At 40.8% G+C, this 22,293-nt stretch overlaps 1 protein-coding gene and 1 long non-coding RNA gene across 4 annotated transcripts in view; one reads left to right on the top strand and one right to left on the bottom strand.

Annotated features, from left to right (window-relative positions):
* The window catches only part of LOC127454926 (uncharacterized), a 45,970-nt gene extending 43,335 nt beyond the window's left edge, over positions 1 to 2,635 (top strand). Inside the window, exons 2-3 of the long non-coding RNA XR_007899612.1 lie at positions 2,092 to 2,194; positions 2,293 to 2,635. This is a non-coding gene — a long non-coding RNA (uncharacterized LOC127454926). The remainder of the gene's footprint in view (positions 1 to 2,091; positions 2,195 to 2,292) is intronic.
* Positions 1 to 22,293, bottom strand: part of LOC127454898 (disheveled-associated activator of morphogenesis 2-like) — a 310,968-nt gene that overhangs the window by 178,885 nt on the left and 109,790 nt on the right. For all 3 annotated transcript variants that reach the window (XM_051722409.1, XM_051722410.1, XM_051722411.1), the window contains exon 3: positions 3,380 to 3,466. In XM_051722409.1, the coding sequence (XP_051578369.1) occupies positions 3,380 to 3,466 (87 nt within the window). The remainder of the gene's footprint in view (positions 1 to 3,379; positions 3,467 to 22,293) is intronic.

Genomic DNA, 22,293 nt, shown 5'->3' with positions numbered 1-22,293 from the left:
ACATTTTTAGGTCGGAAAAACAGGAACTGTGCATTAATCTGCAATAATCACATCCCCGAACAGTGAAAATGATGCCTTTGGTTATATGGCTATAACTGGATGTGATTTTGTCTGCTAACAACATTTACAGAAATCATCATTCTTGAATGGTTAAAAGGGACCAACTGAAAATGTATTCCATTAATTTATAAGGTGGCTTCTCTCATAAAATTCAAATAACCTCCATAAACATAATCTAATGTTATAAAGGCAAAAGTTTACAGTTTAGTTCTGAAATGAGATTTGACAATTGGAAAAATGGTTGCATGTCAGATGCAAGCAAGTTGGATCCATTCTTTATTACCCCAGAAGATTGACAGCTTAGGGCAAAACCTAAGAAAGAACAAAGCTAAAATGTTGGTAGATATTTTCCTTGGAACAGTGGGCTAGTACACCATCTGCTGTTCTAGATTTCACACTCCTGGATAGTTAACAAAATTATACATACAATAAAACAATACCTAAGTAAGGTAAGGTCAAACTCTTTTGGAATCAACTGCCAGTTGAGTCTCTGCACGCACTTTGTAAGAAGAACTATTTGTGTGGTGCAGACAATTTGTATGCATGCTTATGTTTCAAATATGTCACTTATGAGGTTTCATTCACTTATGTTGCTGCCTTGGAAGTAAGCTTCTGTTCACTAGGCTTTGGAACAGAGCCTATGTGTCTACATTTGATTTAATTTCTTAACTTCTGCTTGTGGGTTTTCAAAATTTTCATTTATAAAGGAAAAGTCCTTGTAAATGTAACTTTCTCTGCAAATAAACCTGATTCTGAACACCTTAAACTTAACCATTCTGCACAAGATAAACAGTATGTTATGTGACCTAAAGATTGAATTGTATTTGTGGGCTAAACTAGGGTCTGTGTCTTTAATAACAGCTTGCCTCTCCAGAATCTGTCCAGCTAAAATCACATTAGCACATAGATTGCTACCCATGTTTTTAAGTCTAGACCAGGGGTTGGCAACCTATGGCATGCATGCCAATTCTGGGGTAATTGCTGGCACGGTTGAGGAGTCGATACCACCATTAAGAAGGAAAATTAAAAATGTCATTCTATTTCAAAATGTTTTTGACCCGTGGTCTAGATAAAACATTTTTCAGAATTCAACACCCCAACATGTTGTCCTCTCCTTTACACTGCTATTCAATTAGGAGATCCAGTTTCCACTGTACAAAAAATTATCTTCTTGATTTTTACAATTATTTTTTCCACATCTGACTGTCTCTTTAAAGTTAAATTATGTCCTAAGATTTCCAGTCAAGAAAGTTGAAAGTTAATTAGGATATTATGTAACACTCAGAGGGTTACCGGTTGTCTAGTCTAAATATTATTATACTCTTCAAAAGCAATATTCGTTTTGACAAAAACATCAAAACCTCAATAAAAGACATTTCCTCTCCTACATAAAATTATAAACTTCTAAAAGTCTTAGAATGTTTCTTACAGAGCTCAGTTCTCACCTTAGAAAACCAGACAAGTGATGGCCCCTCTGAAGGCAAACCTTAAGGCAAGTTAACACCAAACTGGCTAGTCATTACAGGAGGACCAACTCAACAAAAAATGTATTTGACCTTGATTATCATAAGAGTGAGCATGTTTTTAAGACTGTGATGGAAAGAGTAAAGGAATGTTGTGTAGTTACTCAATTGTTTTTTGATGTTAAAGAACTCAGAGGAAGAGTTTAAACTTTACTTTCCCCTCTCATTGGAGTAGTTTCTCTAAACACACAGCATTACTTGTTCTGTTTACATTGCTGTGCATTTTAAACAGGCCATGTGCTGGGCTTCTACAGTAATTCTTCATAACGCCAGACACGAATGAGCTTTTTGTTTGCCAAGCAACAACTTTTTTTCCATGCCATCTGTTGCTTGGTTCTGGTTCCCATTTCCTGGATTTAGTTTGAAGGATTTTTTCCTCTATTTTCAAACTTTCAACTCTGAGAGGAAATCATTTTTGAGTATTTTGAGAGTGGTACTGAGAGTGTCTGGTTTGTTCCATTGTGTTTACGTTCTCTTCATGTGTTTACGTTCTCTTCATGTGTTTTAGGTGCCGCTGGCTCGCGGAATCAGCATTTCCATGGGAAACCTGATTGTTTCCATGGGACCGCTGATCATGCCAACTTTCAGCTGATGAGCGGCACCTGACTGTGGTTTGTTTTCTGCCTATATTTACCACACTCTGTTTCATGTTCATTGTTTGATTGTTGTTGTGTGTTTAATTACTCAGCACTCTCTCTCTCTGCCCTAGTCGGTCCTGTTACCTGTTTTCTGTGTTGGTTGCCAGGCTTCGCTGTAGCGCCCGGATTGTGGTTACCTTCCTGTTGGTTGCATTGCTTGCCTTGACGCTTCACCTGAGTATTCCTCATCGGTTACCCCTCTACACTGGATCTGCTCGTCACACTACTGTGACGCACACAAACCTACGAGCACCCTATCCTCCAGAGGATTCCTCGTGGATCTGTGCTCCACACTACCTCAATGCACACAAACCTACGAACACACTCTATCTCCATGCTGCAGTCGATGCCAGGGCTCCATCACACTTCACCAGCTCTGCTGTGTTTAAAACATAATAAAGTATTTTACTTTGCTTCCGCATTTGGATCTCTGGTCTCATCCTTGAAAGAGAACATCAACTGCTGACAACTTTGTTGCAGGAGCTGTTGGAACTACAAACTCTTGTGTACTCCACTTTACCTACTGTATAATTCTACTTCCCAAACCAGAGTGTGCAAGTTTCTAGAGCTCCACATGCAAACATGTCCATACCATCAAATAGAACTTTGTAGATACAACATGGAAACTCATTTGTAAGAATCAAAGACAATGTTGCCATACCAGAGTTCCAGGAGTTCACTCACTGCCCAGGCCCTTCCGAAACAACAGCACTTCCATAAAACATGATCTGGAAGTGGCTAGAGCCCAATTGTTTAAATCTATATTCCAGTGAAGCTTCCAAAGGCAGCCAATTTCTTCTTCCTCTCTCTGTAATCAGTGAAAAAAGGAGTATAATGTCCTGAAAGTGGCTGACCACAGAAATTGCTTTCAAAGGGATGCTGTCCAGAGGAGGAAGGGAGGGTCTGTGTTTGATAAAAGTGGTGGACATCTTGGCCAGAGGTTTCAAAGGAGTTATAGTTACCATGATCCATTTCAAAGGCATTGTCTCACCCAGAAAAAAATAAAAAAAGTTGAAAATTCTGTGTCTAGGACAGTGTTTCATTGCATACATGAAATCAAAATTGTTCTGTAATTAATAATTAACAAAAGCATAATTTTTTTTATGGTAAACTGTTGAAGAAGACCTTGAGTGATTAGTTATGTTGTGAAGGACTCACCTTCTTGCTGCAGTAGATCTGCCATTTCTTCTCAGCAGGCAAAGCAAACATGGCTTCCCTGTTCTTGTCTGTGAGATCCAATTCATCCTGAGGAAAAGAAAGGTTACAACAATTGAAATACACATTTAACCTCAAATATCTGCAAAAGCATGGTTCGACAATGCCAAATGTTTATCCTTATTAAATGAGCAGAAGAAGAAGCCTTTATTTTTGTCACACATTTGCACATATTCAGTGAAAAATTTTTTTTTCACATATCCCAGCCTAGCTGGGGTCAGAGCACAGGGTCAGCCATGATATGGTATCCCTGGAGCAGACAGGGTCAAGGGCCTTGCTCAAGGGCCCAACAGTGGCATCTTGGTGGTGCTGGGGCTTGAACCATGACCTTCTGGTCAGTAACCCAGAGCATTAACCACTGAGCCACCACTGCACCAGGTGCAGCACTAGGCACAATATTGAAATTTGTTGTGTATGAGAAGGTATGTAACCTTACATAACAAATATTATTGGACTTGTTGATGTAACTTGCGTGGAGTTCCTTTAAGTCAACATAAAATTACATTCATAACCTATTTTGTGACATACAGCAGGGAATTCACTAAACATCTGCGCCACTTTTGCACATGATATTTCAGTGCAAATACCTACGTCTTATTCACTAACCATCTGCAATCTATTTTAGCAGGCGCAATCAGTGCTGAAATAGTGCTGCATCTTGAGTATTTAAATTAAGTCACTGTCATTTTTTTCTGTGCAAACACGCTTCCTTTCTACGTAAATTAGGCTCATAATGGTTTGCGCTTCATTTACAAAATATGCCCACCTTATTTTACATTACCGCCAAATGAACCCAGGCGGTAAAGCAAATTTAGTTTAAAAGAGATGTTTGTGTACATTTCCTATCATATCAACAGTAATTCATCAAATAATGATTAAATGATAAATGATAATGTTATAACTGTCATATACATTTTCCAGATGCAATCAAGCACACTTTCGGCATGTTAAAGAGATGATTCAGGTGTCTGGATCACAGTAGTGCAGTGATGCTGTTCAGTCCTACCAAAGTGTGTCATATCAGGGTGGCCTGCCCGATCCTACCCTACAGTGCATCTGGAAAGTATTCACAGTGCTTCACTTTTTCCACATTTTGTTATGTTACAGCCTTATTCTAAAATGGATTAAATTCATTATTTTCCTCAAAATTCTACAAACAATACCCCCTAATGACAAAGTGAAAGAAGTTTGTTTGAAATCTTTGCAAATTTATTAAAAATAAAAAACCATCTCATGTACATAAGTATTCACAGCCTTTGCTCAATACTTTGTTGAAGCACCTTTGGCACCAATTACAGCCTCAAGTCTTTTTGAGTATGATGCTACAAGCTTGGCACACATATTTTTGGGCATTTTTTCCCATTCTTCTTTGCAGGACCTCTCAAGCTCCATCAGGTTGGATGGGGAGCGTCAGTGCACAGCAATCTTCAGATCTTTCCAGAGATGTTCAATCGGGTTCAAGTCTGGGCTCTGGCTGGGCCACTCAAGGACATTCACAGAGTTGTCCCGTAGCCACTCCTTTGTTATCTTGGCTCTGTGCTTAGGGTCATTGTCCTGTTGGAAGATGAACCTTCGCCCCAGTCTGAGGTCCAGAGCGCTCTGGAGCAGGCTTTCATCAAGGATGTCTCTGTACATTGCTGCATTCATCTTTCCCTCGATCTTGACGAGTCTCCCAGTTCCTGCCGCTGAAAAACATCCCCACAGCATGATGCTGCCACCACCATGCTTCACTGTAGGGATGGTATTGGCCAGGTGATGAGCGGTGCCTGGTTTCCTCCAGATATGATGCTTGCCATTCAGGCCAAAGAGTTCAATCTTTGTTTCTCATGGTCTGAGAGTCCTTCAGGTGCCTTTTGGCAAACTCCAGGTGGACTGTCATGTGCCTTTTACTGAGGAGTGGCTTTCGTCTGGCCACTCTACCATACAGGCCTGATTGGTGGAGTGCTGCAGAGATGGTTGTTCTTCTGGAAGGTTCTCCTCTCTCCACAGAGAAATGATGGAGCTCTATCAGAGTGACCATCAGGTTCTTGGTTCACCTCCCTGACTAAGGCCCTTCTCCCCCAATCGCTCAGTTTGGCCAGGTGGCCAGCTCTAGGAAGAGTCCTGGTGGTTCCAAACTTCTTCCATTTACGGATGATGGAGGCCACTGTGCTCATTGGGACCTTCAATGCTGCAGACATTTTTTTGTACCCTTCCCCAGATCTGTGCCTCGATACAATCCTGTCTCGGAGGTCTACAGACAATTCCTTGGACTTCATGGCTTGGTTTGTGCTCTGACATGCACTGTTAACTGTGGGACCTTATATAGACAGGAGTGTGCCTTTCCAAATCATGTCCAATCAACTGAATTTACCACAGGTGGACTCCAATTAAGTTGTAGAAACATCTCAAGGATGATCAGTGGAAACAGGATGCAACTGAGCTCAATTTTGAGTGTCATGGCAAAGGCTGTGAATACTTGTGTACATGTGATTTTTTTTTCGTTTTTTTATTTTTAATAAATTTGCAAAGATTTCAAACAAACTTCTTTCACATTGTCATTATGGGGTATTGTTTGTAGAATTTTGAGGAAAATAATGAATTTAATCCATTTTGGAATAAGGCTGTAACATAACAAAATGTGGAAAAAGTGAAGCGCTGTGAATACTTTCCGGATGCACTGTATGTAGCACTCACAATTGGTCCACAAGATCTGAATTGTGCATGCAGATTGCATTCTGCACACATTTTGTGGGTGTGTTTGTGTTGGCTTATTTGCATTTTTCCTTTAGTGAATGGGATGCTAAATCAGCGCAGAGTGTGCATGCTAATAAATAGCACATTTACTGGGCGCACTTCTTGCTTTGTGAATTACCCCCACAGTATTCCTGAGCAATAGGATTCAATAGCCTGTGTGGTCTCAGTGTCATCTGCTGAAAAGTAAAGTTGTTTCAGACGTGGAGCAAGTTATTAGATTTTGCAGTAATAACGTGTCTGTGTGGACTAGCTTTTCTGCATAGGAAACCGAGAGCATGTTTCATAGCTTAGCAGTATTTCTAACCTTATATTTTCTCTGGCGCATTGTGAGCAAAGGTGAGCGAGCATTTTCGGTGCATTCCTATGGAAGCCAAGCGCCACGCTCGCAAGGTGGATTGTGGGATTGACAGCAGCGCAGCAAACAATGAGCGAATTTCTATCACGCCAGTGGAAACGCAGCATAAGGTGAGAGAATGATGTTCTAGAAAATTGGAAATGTGATTTCTCCGGCCCCGTTATTTTCTCCAGAGTGACTCAAATATACCAAAGTTGGCACATTTGATGGAAGACAGAGAGAGAATTTGAATAAGAGAGAGAAAAAAAAGTCATAGTCAAGAGGGATACAATAAAAAGTGAGAGATGGGGAGAGAGGGACATGGCAAAAAGGAAAGAGAGATTTAGAGGGAGGGAGGTGCAGGACAGACAATTAAGAGATCATGGTCAAAATGGAAGGAAGTCATATGTGTCTCAAAGGGGTCAGACAGGAAACATTTTGTTTCAGTAGTGACACACAAATTCATGCAAATACACACAAACACTCACACAAACAGGACAAAAGGAGGAGGAGCAACTTAAAGGTATAGTTCACCCAAAAGTAAAATTAAGTCACCATTTACTGAACCTGCATGACTTTCTCTCTTTTCATAATGGTGACTGGTGCTGTCAAGCACTAAAAATTACAAAATAAAATATAGCTGCAAGCAGCAATGATGGGCCCAAGCACCATGGGTCCATTTCCACCCGTTGGCTTTCGGAAAACAAGCAAGGTGGACACATGCATTTGGCCTTTGACATTATTCTAAACAATTTTGAAGCAACTTCAAATTTCTCAATTTTGCTCTAAATCACACATTGCACACAGAAGATGTGAGACACTGCTGTTTCCCATTTTTTGCCATTAATTTAATGCCTCGCTATGGTAACACCGTTCGCTATTTCAAAATCTGTTCACAATTTAGCATCTTCAATATCTTGGCATAATGTTGTCTAAATGTGGTGACAGTCTCATGAATACTCCCTAGAAGGAGTATTTAAAAGTTCAGAGAATGCAATATTAAAAAAAATCCAAAATGTTCACAAAGTTGGAAACTCAAGAACTAAAGCTTAAAAACTCAACTTTCATCTTCTGAAGTCTATTTTGCAATTAGGACATTACAGTGAAAACATTTTAACATTTTAAAAGAGTGCATTTTTAAAACATGCATCATGTGAGCAACAGTACTTATGTTTCAAGTACTCTGCTTATGATCCAATCCAATGATTGAAGAAAAAACAGGATGCATTTCATTGTGAGGGTCCACTGATGAAAATGCAACAACCACATCAGATTGGTTAAGTAACATTATTACCTTCTAGTTGAAGTTCTGTTAATATTTTTGAATCTGTGATTATTTAGCAGCTTTATTCACCTGAAATGTCCACTAACATTATGCCAGTTGTTTTAATGGAAGTGTATTATACAGGATAAGCTTTTATGTATGTAAATATGCTTGATGCTATTTGTTAAAATAAATGTATACATAATATAATATAAATGTGAATCTATCTATCTATTTATTAGGGGTGTAACGGTTCTCGGTTTGGTAAGCATTTGCTCTGCGGTTCATATCTAGTTTAATAACGCATCTGGATCATACACTTTGGCAAAGAAAATAAAGTGCTAAATAGACATGTGCAGTTATAACCTCCGTGTATGCATCTGTATGGCTCTGTAGATGGACACACTTCACCTATGTTTCATATGGGTCAATTTTCCACAGGGAGAAGTTGTCCTATTAACTGTAAGTATGTTAAATTGTTTGATGATTCACAGTTCTGCACGCATTAGTGTGAAGTTGAAAATGGCAAGCTGAGAAAACAAGCCGCAAGATAGAAGCCCCTGCGTCATTCAAGTCTCCTGTCTGGGAACTTTTTCTTTTTGCGGTCAATCAAAACAGCGATTGTCAAAAAACCTTTACAAAACAGGCACTGTTTGCAGACATTGCTTGACGCGAGTGCCGTATACTGGTAATACATCGATATTTGATTATTTATTTACACTGACATCACCTGGGAATATATAGCGAGCAGTGCACACAGAGCCGCACGTGAGCCCGAAACTGCACACAGACACAGTCCCTTCTGTCTTTAAACAGGCACTCGCTGCTAGTTTGGACAGATATGAAACAAAAACTAAAGTGCTCGGGGTGTTCATTGCCAAAGTTATGTTGCCCTTACTCTGTTGATGAAGATGTGGGATTTCCACGTATGATTAAAACACTCATGTTGCATTACGACATCCCTTCTAGCATAAATTTCTACAGCAAGGATATTCATTCTATAGTGATGTACAACTTCTGAATATTGAATATACACTATATTGCCAAAAGTATTCGCTCACCCATCCACATAATTGAATTCAGGTGTTCCAATCACTTCCATGGCCACAGGTGTATAAAATGAAGCACCTAGGCATGCAGACTGCTTCTACAAACATTTGTGAAAGAATGGGCCGCTCTCAGGAGCTCAGTGAATTCCAGCGTGGTACTGTGATAGGATGCCACCTGTGCAACAAGTCCAGTCGTGAAATTTCCTCACTACTAAATATTCCACAGTCAACTGTCAGTGGTATTATAACAAAGTGGAAGCGATTGGGAATGACAGCAACTCAGCCACGAAGTTGTAGGCCTCGTAAAATGACAGAGCGGGGTCAGCGGATGCTGAGGCGCATAGTGCGCAGAGGTCGCCAACTTTCTGCAGAGTCAATCGCTACAGACTTCCAAAGTTCATGTGGCCTTCAGATTAGCTCAAGAACAGTGCGTAGAGAGCTTCATGGAATGGGTTTCCATGGCCGAGCAGCTGCATCCAAGCCATACATCACCAAGTGCAATGCAAAGCGTCGGATGCAGTGGTGTAAAGCACGCCGCCACTGGACTCTAGAGCAGTGGAGACGCATTCTCTGGAGTGACGAATCACACTTCTCCATCTGGCAATCTGATGGACGAGTCTGGGTTTGGCGGTTGCCAGGAGAACGGTACTTGTCTGACTGCATTGTGCCAGCTATGAAGTTTGGTGGAGGGGGGATTATGGTGTGGGGTTGTTTTTCAGGAGCTGGGTTTGGCCCCTTAGTTCCAGTGAAAGGAACTTTGAATGCTTCAGCATACCAAGAGATTTTGGACAATTCCATGCTCCCAACTTTGTGGGAACAGTTTGGGGATGGCCCCTTCCTGTTCCAACATGACTGCGCACCAGTGCACAAAGCAAGGTCCATAAAGACATGGATGAGCGAGTTTGGTGTGGAAGAACTTGACTGGCCTGCACATAGTCCTGCCCTCAACCCGATAGAGCACCTTTGGGATGAATTAGAGCGAAGACTGCGAGCCAGGCCTTCTCGTCCAACATCAGTGTCTGACCTCACAAATGCGCTTCTGGAAGAATGGTCAAAAATTCCCATAAACACACTCCTAAACCTTGTGGAAAGCCTTCCCAGAAGAGTTGAAGCTGTTATAGCTGCAAAGGGTGGGCTGACGTCATATTAAACCCTATGGATTAAGAATGGGATGTCACTTAAGTTCATATGCGTCTAAAGGCAGATGAGCGAATACTTTTGGCAATATAGTGTATGTTGAGTTGAGTATGAAATGCACATTATGTTGATGCATATAGCATAAATGCAGCTATTAAGTTAAATGTTGAGTTAGTAATGAGAGCATTATTTATTTATTTATTTATTGTTTTTTGTTATTTAAGGACACTGATGACAATTAACCATGGTTTTATTCAGTAATACTGTAGTAGCCATATAGTAACCATGGTTTTACTATAGTAATATTGTAGTAGCCATGACTGAAGTAACAATGACTGTTGTCACCATTGTTTTCTTGGCAGAAATCATAGTTTTGATACAAGTAACCATTGTTTTACAATAGTAATACTGTAATTTCCATATAGTAACCTTGATTTTACTATAGTATTGTAACCATGACAGTAACTGTTAATTTTGTGGTTACTATGATTTTACTACAAATACCATGGTTAAACTATGGTTACTGTTGTAAAACCATAGTGATTTATAGTGAGGGCAAATCTCTTGAAGTGTCTGTTACCAAATAGAATATATTTATTTTGGGTTTGGCAGTAATATTTATTTTTCTGAACATAACAAATACTGAACCGTACCGAATCCGTGACCCTAAAACCGTGATACAAACCGAACCATAAGAAATTTGAAGCATTACACCTCTACTATCTATCTATATTGTGGCAAGCAGGGCATGGCCGAGCGGCGTCAGGGCAGAGCAAGCCCAGAGAGATAAGTGGTAAATGATTTCCATCTGTTTGCACACCGGTCCCGCATTCCAAGGAGGAGCAGTGGAGTATTTATGGAGAGAAGACAGCAGCAGACGGAGAGAGACAGACGCATGGAGCTGTGTGTGACTGTGCCACAGTGACTGCTGAAAAGCAAGGCTGTTGAATGTGTTTGTTTATTGTGCAGAAAAGCACGTTTATGTTTTGATGTACACTGAAAAGTGTGGCATTAAAGTCTTATGTGGATTGTTCCCCCGGCTCCCGTTCCCTCCACAGAAAAGGCAGAGGTCTGCCATATATATATATATATATATATATATATATATATATATATATATATATATATATATATATATATATACACAGTGCATCCGGAAAGTATTCACAGCGCTTCACTTTTTCCACATTTTGTTATGTTACAGCCTTATTCCAAAATGGATTAAATTCATTATTTTCCTCAAAATTCTACAAACAATACCCCATAATGACAACGTGAAAGAAGTTTGTTTGAAATCTTTGCAAATTTATTAAAAATAAAAAACGAAATAAATCACATGTACATAAGTATTCACAGCCTTTGCATGACACTCAAAATTGAGCTCAGGTGCATCCTGTTTCCACTGATCAACCTTGAGATGTTTCTACAACTTGATTGGAGTCCACCTGTGGTAAATTCAGTTGATTGGACATGATTTGGAAAGGCACACACCTGTCTATATAAGGTCCTACAGTTAACAGTGAATGTCAAAGCACAAACCAAGCCATGAAGTCCAAAGAATTGTCTGTAGACCTCCGAGACAGGATTGTATCGAGGCACAGATCTGGGGAAGTGTACAGAAAAATGTCTGCAGCATTGAAGGTCCCAATGAGCACAGTGGCCTCCATCATCCGTAAATGGAAGAAGTTTGGAACCACCAGGACTCTTCCTAGAGCTGGCCCCCCGGCCAAACTGAGCTGGGGAAAAAGGGCCTTCATCAGGGAGGTGACCAAGAACCCGATGGTCACTCTGACAGAGCTCCAGCATTTCTCTGTGGGGAGAGGAGAACCTTCCAGAAGGGCAAACATCTCTGGAGCACTCCACCAATCAGGCCTATATGGTAGAGTGGCCAGACAGAAGCCACTCCTCAGTAAAAGGCACATGACAGCCCACCTGGAGTTTGCCAAAAGGCACCTAAAGGACTCTCAGACCATGAGAAACAAAGATTGAACTCTTTGGCCTGAATGGCAAGCGTCAAGTCTGGAGGAAACCAGGCACCGCTCATCACCTGGCCAATACCATCCCTACAGTGAAGCATGGTGGTGGCAGCATCATGCTGTGGGGAAATTTTTCAGCGGTAGGAACTGGGAGACTAGTCAGGATCAAGGGAAAAATTAATGCAGCAATGTACAGAGACATCCTTGATGAAAACCTGCTCCAGAGTGCTCTGGACCTCAGACTGGGGCGAAGGTTCATCTTCCAACAGGACAATGGCCCTAAGCACACAGCCAAGATAACAAAGGAGTGGCTCCGGGACAACTCTGTGAATGTCCCTGAGTGGCCCAGCCAGAGCCCAGACTTGAACCCGATTGAACATCTCTGGAGAGATCTGAAAATGGCTGTGCACTGACGCTCCCCATCCAACTTGTTGGATCTTGAGAGGTGCTGCAAAGAGGAATGGGAGAAACTGCCCAAAAATATGTGTGCCAAGCTTGTAGCATCATACTCAAAAAGACTTGAGGCTGTAATTGGTGCCAACGGTGCTTCAACAAAGTATTGAGCAAAGGTTGTGAATACTTATGTACATGTGATTTTTTTCATTTTTTATTTTTAATAAATTTGCAAAGATTTCAAACAAATTTCTTTCACGTTGTCATTATGGGGTATTGTTTGTAGAATTTTGAGGAAAATAATGAATTTAATCAATTTTGGAATAAGGCTGTAACATAAAATGTGGAAAAAGTGAAGCGCTGTGAATACTTTCCGGATGCACTGTGTGTATATATATATATATATATATATATATATATATATATATATATATATATATGATATAAGCCTTTTGGTATCGCCGTATATGTTTACCGATATGCGTCGATATGAACACTTTTTTTCAGAACATATAATGCAGAAAACAATGCTTTAGAATTGGTGTCATTACATAGTTTGTCCAGCAGAGCGTGCTCTGACTCCATTGTTTACAGAGCTGAACTAACGGTGGCTCTGCAGACAGGGTGGAGTTCAGCGGTGTGTTTTCACGGTAAGTTGCTAACTAGTTTGTGAAATACATACTGGAAAGTTAATAAACAATGACCCCATCATTTTCCCTTTTCAGTATTACTAATATAACATTAACCCTGTCCCTGACAACCATGTCACTCATGTTTATCTTTGCTATTGTTTGCTATGTTAGCCAGCTATAGTTTGTCAGTGCAGTCAGTAATGTAGCAGATTGAAATGTAAACATCAGAGCATCTTTTTGCAGCTCAGCAGACAATGGTGCGGTGGTGAATTGTGTCTGTTGAGTGTTGATTTCATGCTATGTTATTACCTAGTTGGTGAGAAGCAATGCTGGAAAGTAAATAAACAACGTCCGTCTTTTACTCTCCATGACAACGAGCTTATAGCTAACTAGCTAATATTGTTGTCAGCTGAGTGGAAGCTAATGTGCAAACATGTATTCACCAAACTGTTTTGTTCAGGATTCACAGTTTGGTACCCCTTCAACCAAACAATTCCAGTCATTGCATTTATAAAATGTAATATTTAAAAGTCTGGTTTTCCACCATTGAAAGTTTCCCCTGAACTTGTATAGCAGAATACGTTATAACACCGCTGCCGCTGTTTATCTCTTGACTCGGCAGGTGTAAATGCTGGGAAGCTGTGCTTTTTGTTTTACAGCCTGCCCCTAATTGACTGACAGTGTTAATATAGTCAGCATTTGACTGATACTAAACAGTACTGATGTTTATTTAGCTATTTATTTCAATTGTATTTATTCTTTATTTTAATGGCCAGCATTTGACTGATACTAAACAGTACTGATGTTTATTTAGCTATTTGTTTTATTTTTATTTATTCTTTATTTTAATGATCAGCATTTGACAGCTAAATAAACATCAGTACTGTTTAGTCTCATTTTATTCTATTTTTATTTATTCTTTATTTTAATGGTCAGCATTTGACAGCTAAATAAACATCAGTACTGTTTAGTCTCATTTTATTCTATTTTTATTTATTCTTTATTTTAATGGTCAGCATTTGACTGATACTAAACAGTACTGATGTTTATTTAGCTATTTATTTAATTTTTATTCATTCTTTATTTTAATGGTCAGCATTTGAATGTGTCACATATTCCCTGTTGTTTGTTTTGACTTATGTTGAAATTCTAGTTTAGTTCCCTGTTCCTGTTTCCTGTTAGTTTTGTAGTCCTTTGTAGTTTCTTTTCATGATTGGTTTTCCCCTGATTGTTTCCCCAGGTGTTCCTCTTTCCCTTGTTTTCCCTTGTGTATTTAAGCCCTTGTTTTCCCGTTTTTTTGTCAGTCTTCATCTGTATTATGCCGTGCTTTGTTCCCTATGTTTTGTTTCATTATGTTCTGAGTTACCTGGTTTACTTTTGTTTTATTAAAAAGGCTGCATTTAGATCCTCATTCCTCTCCTGTCTCGTCACAGAAAGACTGACCGAGAAATGGATCTAGCGGCCATCAGGATTCTACTCCTTCAACAAGGGGACCATCAAGTTGAGGATCACGCCCGTGAGTTTTTAGAGCTGGCAAACGTAGTGCACTATCCAGACCGCTCTCTGGTGGTTTTCTTCTGGGCCAGTCTGAATAGTGCACTGAGGGAACTCATGCATCCAGCTGATCCTCACTGGACGCTCGGCGATTATGTGGAGAAGGCTCTGGAACTTAGCGGTTCCCCTTATACAGTGGATTATGGTGGGAACCCCAGGCCAAAACCTGCATCCACAGCCCCTGTCTCGAAGCCTTCCATGGCCCCTGTCTCCAAGTTGTATGATCTGCCACTGATGTCGGTGCGTAGGTCCATGAAGACCCTACCTCAAAAATTGTCTGCGCCCACGCCTGCCACGGTCAACAAGCCAGCACCCACACCTGCCACGGTCAACGAGCCAATGCCTACGCCTGCCATGGCCAACGAGTTGCCAGCCTCGTCCATCCCAGAGCCAGCGTTGCCAGCCTCGCCCGTCCCAGAGCCAGCGTTGCCAACTTTGGCCATCCAGAGGAGGAGGAAGAGAAGAAAAGTTTCCATTCCCAAGTCTCTTCCCATGTACATGACCACAGAGGTCATTTCCGAGTCTCCTCCCATGCCCACAACCACGGAGGTCATTCCCGAGTCTCATCCCATGTACACGACCATGGAGGTAGTTTCCGAGTCTCCTCTCATGCCCATGACCACAGAGGTCATTCCCGAGTCTCTTCCCATGCACACGACCCCGGAGGTCGTTCCCGAGTCTCATCCCATGTGCACGACCACAGAGGTTGTTTCCGAGTCTCCTCCCATGCCCACGACCACAGAGGTCATTCCCGAGTCTCTTCCCATGTACACGACCCTGGAGGTCGTTCCCGAGTCTCATCCCATGTTCACGACCACGGAGGTCATTTCCGAGTCTCTGCCCATGTACACGACCATGGAGGTCGTTTCCGAGTCTCTGCCCATGCCCACGACCACGGAGGTCGTTCCCGAGTCTCTGCCCATGCCCACGACCACGGAGGTCATTCCCGAGTCTCTGCCCATTCCCACGACTACAGAGGTCGTTCCTGAGTCTCTGCCCATGCCCACGACTACAGAGGTCGTTCCTGAGTCTCTGCCCATGCCCACGACTACAGAGCTCGGTTCCTCAGTCTCTGCCCATGTTCACGACCACAGAGGTTGTTCCCAAATCTCTGCCCATGCCCATGACTACGGAGGTCATTCCCAAGTCTCTGCCCATGCCCACGACTACAGAGGTCGTTCCCAAGTCTCATCCCATGTTCACGACCACGGAGGTCGTTTCTGAGTCTCTGCGCATGCCCACGACCACAGAGGTCTTTCCCAAGTCTCTTCCCATGTTCGCGACCATTGAGGTAATTTCCCATTCATCCTGGACTCTTTGTCTCAAGCCTCCCACGGCTCCGCCTTCCACGGATTGGCCCCTCGAGCCTCCCGCAGCTCTGTCTTCCATGGCTCCACCCCCAGAGGCTATTTCCACAGCGGCTCCGCCTGCTCCCCCAGAGACTATTCCTCCTGCGGCTCCTCCCGCTCCCCCAGAAACTATTTCCCCAGCGGCTCCGCCCGCTCCCCCAGAGACTATTTCCACTGTGGCTCTGCCCGCTCCCCCAGAGACTATTCCTCCTGCAGCTCCGCCCGCTCCCCCAGAGACTCCTCCTACAGCGGCTCCTCCGCCTGACCCTATCCCTGTCCTGCAGCCACCTCCCAGGCCTCCTGACCCTGTCTCGGCCCTGCAGCCACCTCCCAGGACTCCTGACCCAGTCCCCACCTTGAGGTCCTGGCCATCCACCTGATCTGCTCTGATCTCCCTGGTCACCTGGCCGTCCGCCTGTTCTGGCTGGTCTCCTTGGTCTCCTGGCCATCCGCCTGATCTGCTCTGGTCTCCTGGTCGTCCGCCTGATCTGCTTTGGTCTCCTTGGTCTCCTGGCCGTCCGCCTGATCTGCTTTGGTCTCCTTGGTTTCCTGGCCGTCTGACTGATCTGCTCTGGTCTCCTTGGTCTCCTGGCCATCCGCCTGATCTGCTCTGGTCTCCCTGGTCTACTGGCCACTGTCTGATCTGCTCTGGTCTCCTGGCCATCCGCCTGATCTGCTCTGGTTTCCTTGGTCTCCTGGCAGCCTGCCTGATCTGCTCTGGACTACTTGGTCCTTCGAGCCTGCAGCGTCACCCTGGCTCTCCATCCCTCTGGCTCTGCCTTGGTTTCAAGTCTCCCTGACTTTGCCTTGTTCCTCTGCTCCCCTTGCCCCTTGTGCCCCCCCAGAACTACCTGTTTTTTCCCCCCACACCCCATGGACAATTTGTTTTTGTTTTGTTTTTTGGAGCATCTGGAATCTGCTCCTTAAAAGGGGGGCTCTGTCACATATTCCCTGTTGTTTGTTTATTTAGCTATTTATTTTATTTTTATTTATTCTTTATTTAAATGGTCAGCAATTGACTTGTACTAAACATGCAGTAATGATGTTTATTAAGCTATTTATTGTATTTTTATTTATTCTTTATTTTCTCAGTGTTAGAATTTGTTGACAATGTATAATAATAACAATTATTCTTTGATAAAAATATTTAAGAAAGCAGCCTTCTGAGTATAGACATATCAGTGCAAAATCGGTGAATATATATATATATATATATATATATATATATATATATATATATATATATATTCATTTTTAATTATTTTTTATTTTATTGCTAACTGATTAATTTTACATTTTTGCTATAATTTTATGATATAATTATTTATTGAAAAAATATGTAGATCTGAAGATTATGTTGTATGAAGTCATTTACCATTTTTATATATCCCTAAAATTGCTTTAAATTAAATTAACAAATGTAATTCGATGCATTAGGTGTTAAGTTGGTCTAGGTAGAGATTAATATGAGCACAGAAGTCATTTAGCCTTGTAATTTTGTTGCAATTATGTGGCAATAGATCTCAGTTTCTTTTATTGTTGCATTTGTTTCTCTGTTCTCTCTCAAAATAAATGAAGTGCATTAACTTTTAGTCTGCATTCATTATTCATACACAACTGTTTAAATAGCCTTTTGTGGTGAGCAGGGCCGAGCCGAGCGGCGTCTGGCCAGAGCGATCCAGCGAGGGGAGGCGGGAGTATTTAAGGAGAAGGGATAGTGGCAGATGGGAGAGAGATGTTCGAAGCTTGTCCGCGTGTCTGAATGTCGTTATGATTTGAAGCAGCTGGCTGAAAAGCAGTGCGTGTTTTTGTTTCTTTGGATGTTGAAAAGTGTTATTAAACGTCTATTTGTTTGTAAAGCCGGTCCCAGCTTCGTCCTTTCCCATCTTTAAGTGTTACACCTTTAATTTATGTTGGGAAAATAAGGACGTAAATTAGGTTAGACTACTGCATGTCCGAATATAGAATAATCATTAAAAGCAAAGATTACCAACTGGTAACCAACTATTGTTATTCGATGTTGCCACAACGTCGTCATGACGGACTGGCACCGCTCCAAAGTTACAATGAATACAGGATTGTAGTTGTGCCACAAAGTTGTGGCAATGAATACAGGAATTTCACTTTTCCAGTTGTAACAACATAATCAGTTACATTGCCACAACTAAAGTTTGGTCATCAAATTACAGTGTAGTTAGGAAATGGCCATGTAATTTGGCTAGCTGGAATTACAAAATAGCTGAATTTGCTGCTGCTTTTCTCAAATTTTGCAATATAATTTGCTGCATTTTTTGGGGTTGTTCTGCAGTGAAAACTCACAAATCATCATTATATACCACTGTAATTGTGTAATTACATTTTAAATGCAATTACATGTAAATATTTTAGTGCATAATAACTGAATATGCAGTTAGCAATAATATAATATAATATTAATTATTTTATACACAATAAGAGATTATTTTAAATCACCTATTTTGATAAACAGTCATTCTTAATGACCTATTCAATCACTCAAATAGATATTTCACATTATATGGTAATTAAATCTCTACATCCACTATCAGCCTTGGGATGAACACATATATCAGCAATTTAATCAAGAACATGACTGATTGGTTTAGTGGTTACTTTTTGCATCTAGTTTTTAGAGGTTCTGGTTTCTAATTCACCCAAATATAAAGTGTTATTGTAATATACCAAGATTGCATCTGTATGTCAGTGGATGGGTGTTACACTTTAAAAATAAAATGCAATAAAAGATGCGGGGAGACAAGAGTAGCGGAAACACAGACACATTTATTGACCGTTCTATATTTGAAAAAAATTAATAAAAAAAAACCCAGTGAACTTCGAAGTTCAGACAGCAAACACAAACTCTCCACTCCAGCAGCGGGAATTTGTGCGAGAGCATCGTTGACCAAGATGGCACACCTCACGAACACCCATCGCACAACCCAGCCATGAAACACTCGGTTTATATAGGAAGGAATCACACTGCATGCTGGCGCTGCACATTAACAATCAGCTCATCTGGTTACCCCACACCTGAGAGCGATTAAGAGAGAGAGAGAAAGACAAAACACATGCTCTACATACACACAAACAATACGGCCGAGAAGGCAATCACAATGGGGTACATATTTCACTTTTCTATTTCCTGGAAAAGAGCGTTAGCTGCAGAAAAAACTGTTGATACTAAACGACACTGATAACAGCCACAACAAACATTTATCAAATTCAGAATAACACATTCCAGCGCCGGATTGGCAATCAAACCATACACAGATCAGACAAAACAGAAACTCCAACTCAAGAACTGGAGATGTTTAACACATGAAATGAGAAATATAATTAACTGAAGAACATAGTTGAACATACTTCATATACATAATGTACGAAAGAGGGAATCCCTTCTAAACATAAGAAAAATCTTCTCAGTTTTATTTTGGGAATCATTCATGGAGCTTGGCTGACCTCTGTTGGACATTTCCTGTAATTGCCACTCAGACCTGGGTTACATTTATAACATAGTATTCTATTATTTTTACATTTCAGTTGATATTTTATCATATTTTATTTGTATAAAAATTAAGAAATATGTTATTAACAATAAACTTTAAAATCTAAGCATGCCAAATACCTCAAAACATGTGAATATGCTCAAAAAGGAATGATGACATTTAATGCATTGCCATGGCAACAGTATTTATGATATCAAGAATCCCTTCAGAATTTTAAATCTGCACTGTCTTGACATTATTCAAAAAAATTTGATTCAGGTTAATATAATAGGGATACTTCAAAGTCTGTTAAAAGTGACACTTTCTTCCACCAGATGGTGGCACTACGGCCGTGACCCACAATAGCCACATCAATGTGATAAGCCTGCAAGGACAAACATTTGGCTCAGTTTTGATGTAAATGTCACCATGCACGCAGAAAATATGAGACATTTCCTTATTCCAGTTTTTTTTATGTTATTTTATCACGTCGCCATGGCAACACCATTCGATATATCAAAAATCTTTTCGCAATTTAGCATTGTCAATATATTGGCATGATGTCGCCCACATTTGGTACCTGTAACATTAAGGAGTATTCTGAATTCCAGAGCATGCATTTTTCAAATAATCCAAAATGGCCAACTTTTGGGCAGAGCTTATGACTGTCAGCACAAAAGTTGTCCGGCTTGATGAGACCTATATGTGCACAAAGTTTGGTGACTGTAGCTCAAAAGGGATGTGCTACGGAGCCCCCCCCCTGCAAGGCCCCCCCCCCCTGCAACTTTGCCAAGCCCTAATGGCCAACGACTCTGATGTGTGTGCAAACTTTTAAGAGAAAATAATAATAACTATGGTCAAGCCAATTATCGGCACGATGAGCAGCAAAAGAAGCTTTGTGACGTTTTTGGTTAGAGTCTGATGAACAATGTATGAGGAGTTAGAAAAAGTTAACTTTCAATCATAAAAAAATCCATTTATTTTAAAAATAACTGAAAATAGCTACTTCTTAGAATTTTTGTCCAGTATGTGGCGCTGTTCTGAAACTGCTCAGGTAGTATCTGAGCATGATGTTTATCATGCAGGAAAGCGTTCAAGAGTTATAAGCCACAATAGCCATTTTTCTATCTCCTGGCCAGTAGAGGGCAGTGCGCTAAAACGCTGCAGGTAACCTCAGGGTCTAATGGTGATGACACGTACAAAGTTTCGTCCCAATCCCTCAAAGCGTTGCGGAGATACAGCCTCAAGTTCAATTTTGAGCGTTCTTCGTCGAATTCAAATTTTATTTTGTCATGAGTGCCTCTAGATGATGCAGGCCAATTTTCGTGCAAATCAGACAAACATTCTGGGAGGAGTTTGAAAAAGTAGGTTTTCAAAACATTTAAAAATGGCGGACAGGAAGTTTGCTCGATCATGACATAATTGGTATCATTGTTCTTTGCATGTACCACGGAATCTATCAAGACCAGTCTCATGACAGTAGGTAAAAGGAGTCAATAGCTATTAGCATTTTTAGAAATAGCATTATAATTTACTTTGAACACAAGGTGGCGCTGTCCTGAAACTTTTTAAGTCCCTTTAGAGCATGGTGCCAAAGACACATACAGAGTTTCGTAACAATACACCAAGTTCTTTGTAAAATACAACATTTTATGACTAAATTCAAAATGGCCGATGTCCAAAATGGCCAACATAGGAATTTTTAATATCGTCAGACTTGTTATACCCCACTGAATCTAATGAGACAAATTTGGTGATTTTATGACAAACTGTTCATAAGTTATAAACAAAAATGTGCTTTTTTTCATATCTCGTGACCACTATGTTGCACTGTTCTGAAACTGAGCAGGCACCCTCGAGTCATGGTGCCTATGACAAATAATAAGTTTGGTATGAACACGCTAAAATGGAGATATACCCTCACGTCCATTTTGGCATGCTCTTCATCAAATTTGTTGAAGCGCCATTCAAAAGCTTTATGGTTTATCAAAATTCTATGAATAACTTTTTTTGTGAGTGCCTCTAGATGATGCAGGCCAATTTTCGTGCAAATCGGACAAACGGCCTAGGACAAGTTAAAAAAGTAGGTTTTTCAGAAAATTCAAAATGGCGGAAAAATTTTAATGACGGAAAAAGATGTCACATGGTGCAATCGAATCGTCTTGAGCCAAGGAATCAGAGAATTTCATTTCTAGGACTCACGGTTCAACAGTTATTAACATAAATGTGAGTGCAAATTTGGGCAGTTGGTGGCGCTAGAGCGTTTGAGGTAGAGACGCCAAATTTTCTGTAGTAACAGATCAGACTATCCTCTATCTGTGTGCCAAATTTCATAACTTTCCCGCAAGCGGTTCTATGGGCTCCCATAGACTCAAGAGCAGAAGAAGAATAAATAATAAGAAAACTATCGAAAACAATAGGGGTCTTTCGTCCCTTCTGGGCTTGACCCCTAATAATAATAATAAGAAGAAGAAAACTAACGAAAACAATAGGGGTCTTTCGCCCCTTCGGGGCTTGACCTCTAATAATAATAATAATAATAATAATAATAATAAGAAAAACTAATGAAAACAATAGGGGTCTTTCGCTCCTTCGGGGCTTGACTCCTAATAAGAAAACTAACAAAAACAATAGGAGTCTTTCGCCCCTTGGGGGCTTGACCCCTAATAATAATAAAAAAAACTAATGAAAACAATAGGAGTCTTTCGCCCCTTCTGGGCTTAACCCCTAATAATAATAATAATAATAAGAAGAAGAAAACTAACGAAAACAACAGGGGTCTTTCGCCCCTTCGGGGCTTGACCTCTAATAATAATAATAAGAAGAAGAAGAAAAACTAATGAAAACAATAGGGGTCTTTCGCTCCTTCGGGGCTTGACTCCTAATAAGAAAACTAATAAAAACAATAGGGGTCTTTCGCCCCTTGGGGG

This window comes from Myxocyprinus asiaticus, chromosome 17, assembly GCF_019703515.2.
Source record: "Myxocyprinus asiaticus isolate MX2 ecotype Aquarium Trade chromosome 17, UBuf_Myxa_2, whole genome shotgun sequence".
Taxonomy (NCBI): Eukaryota; Metazoa; Chordata; class Actinopteri; order Cypriniformes; family Catostomidae; genus Myxocyprinus; species Myxocyprinus asiaticus.
This window is presented reverse-complemented; position numbering and strand designations above follow the sequence as displayed.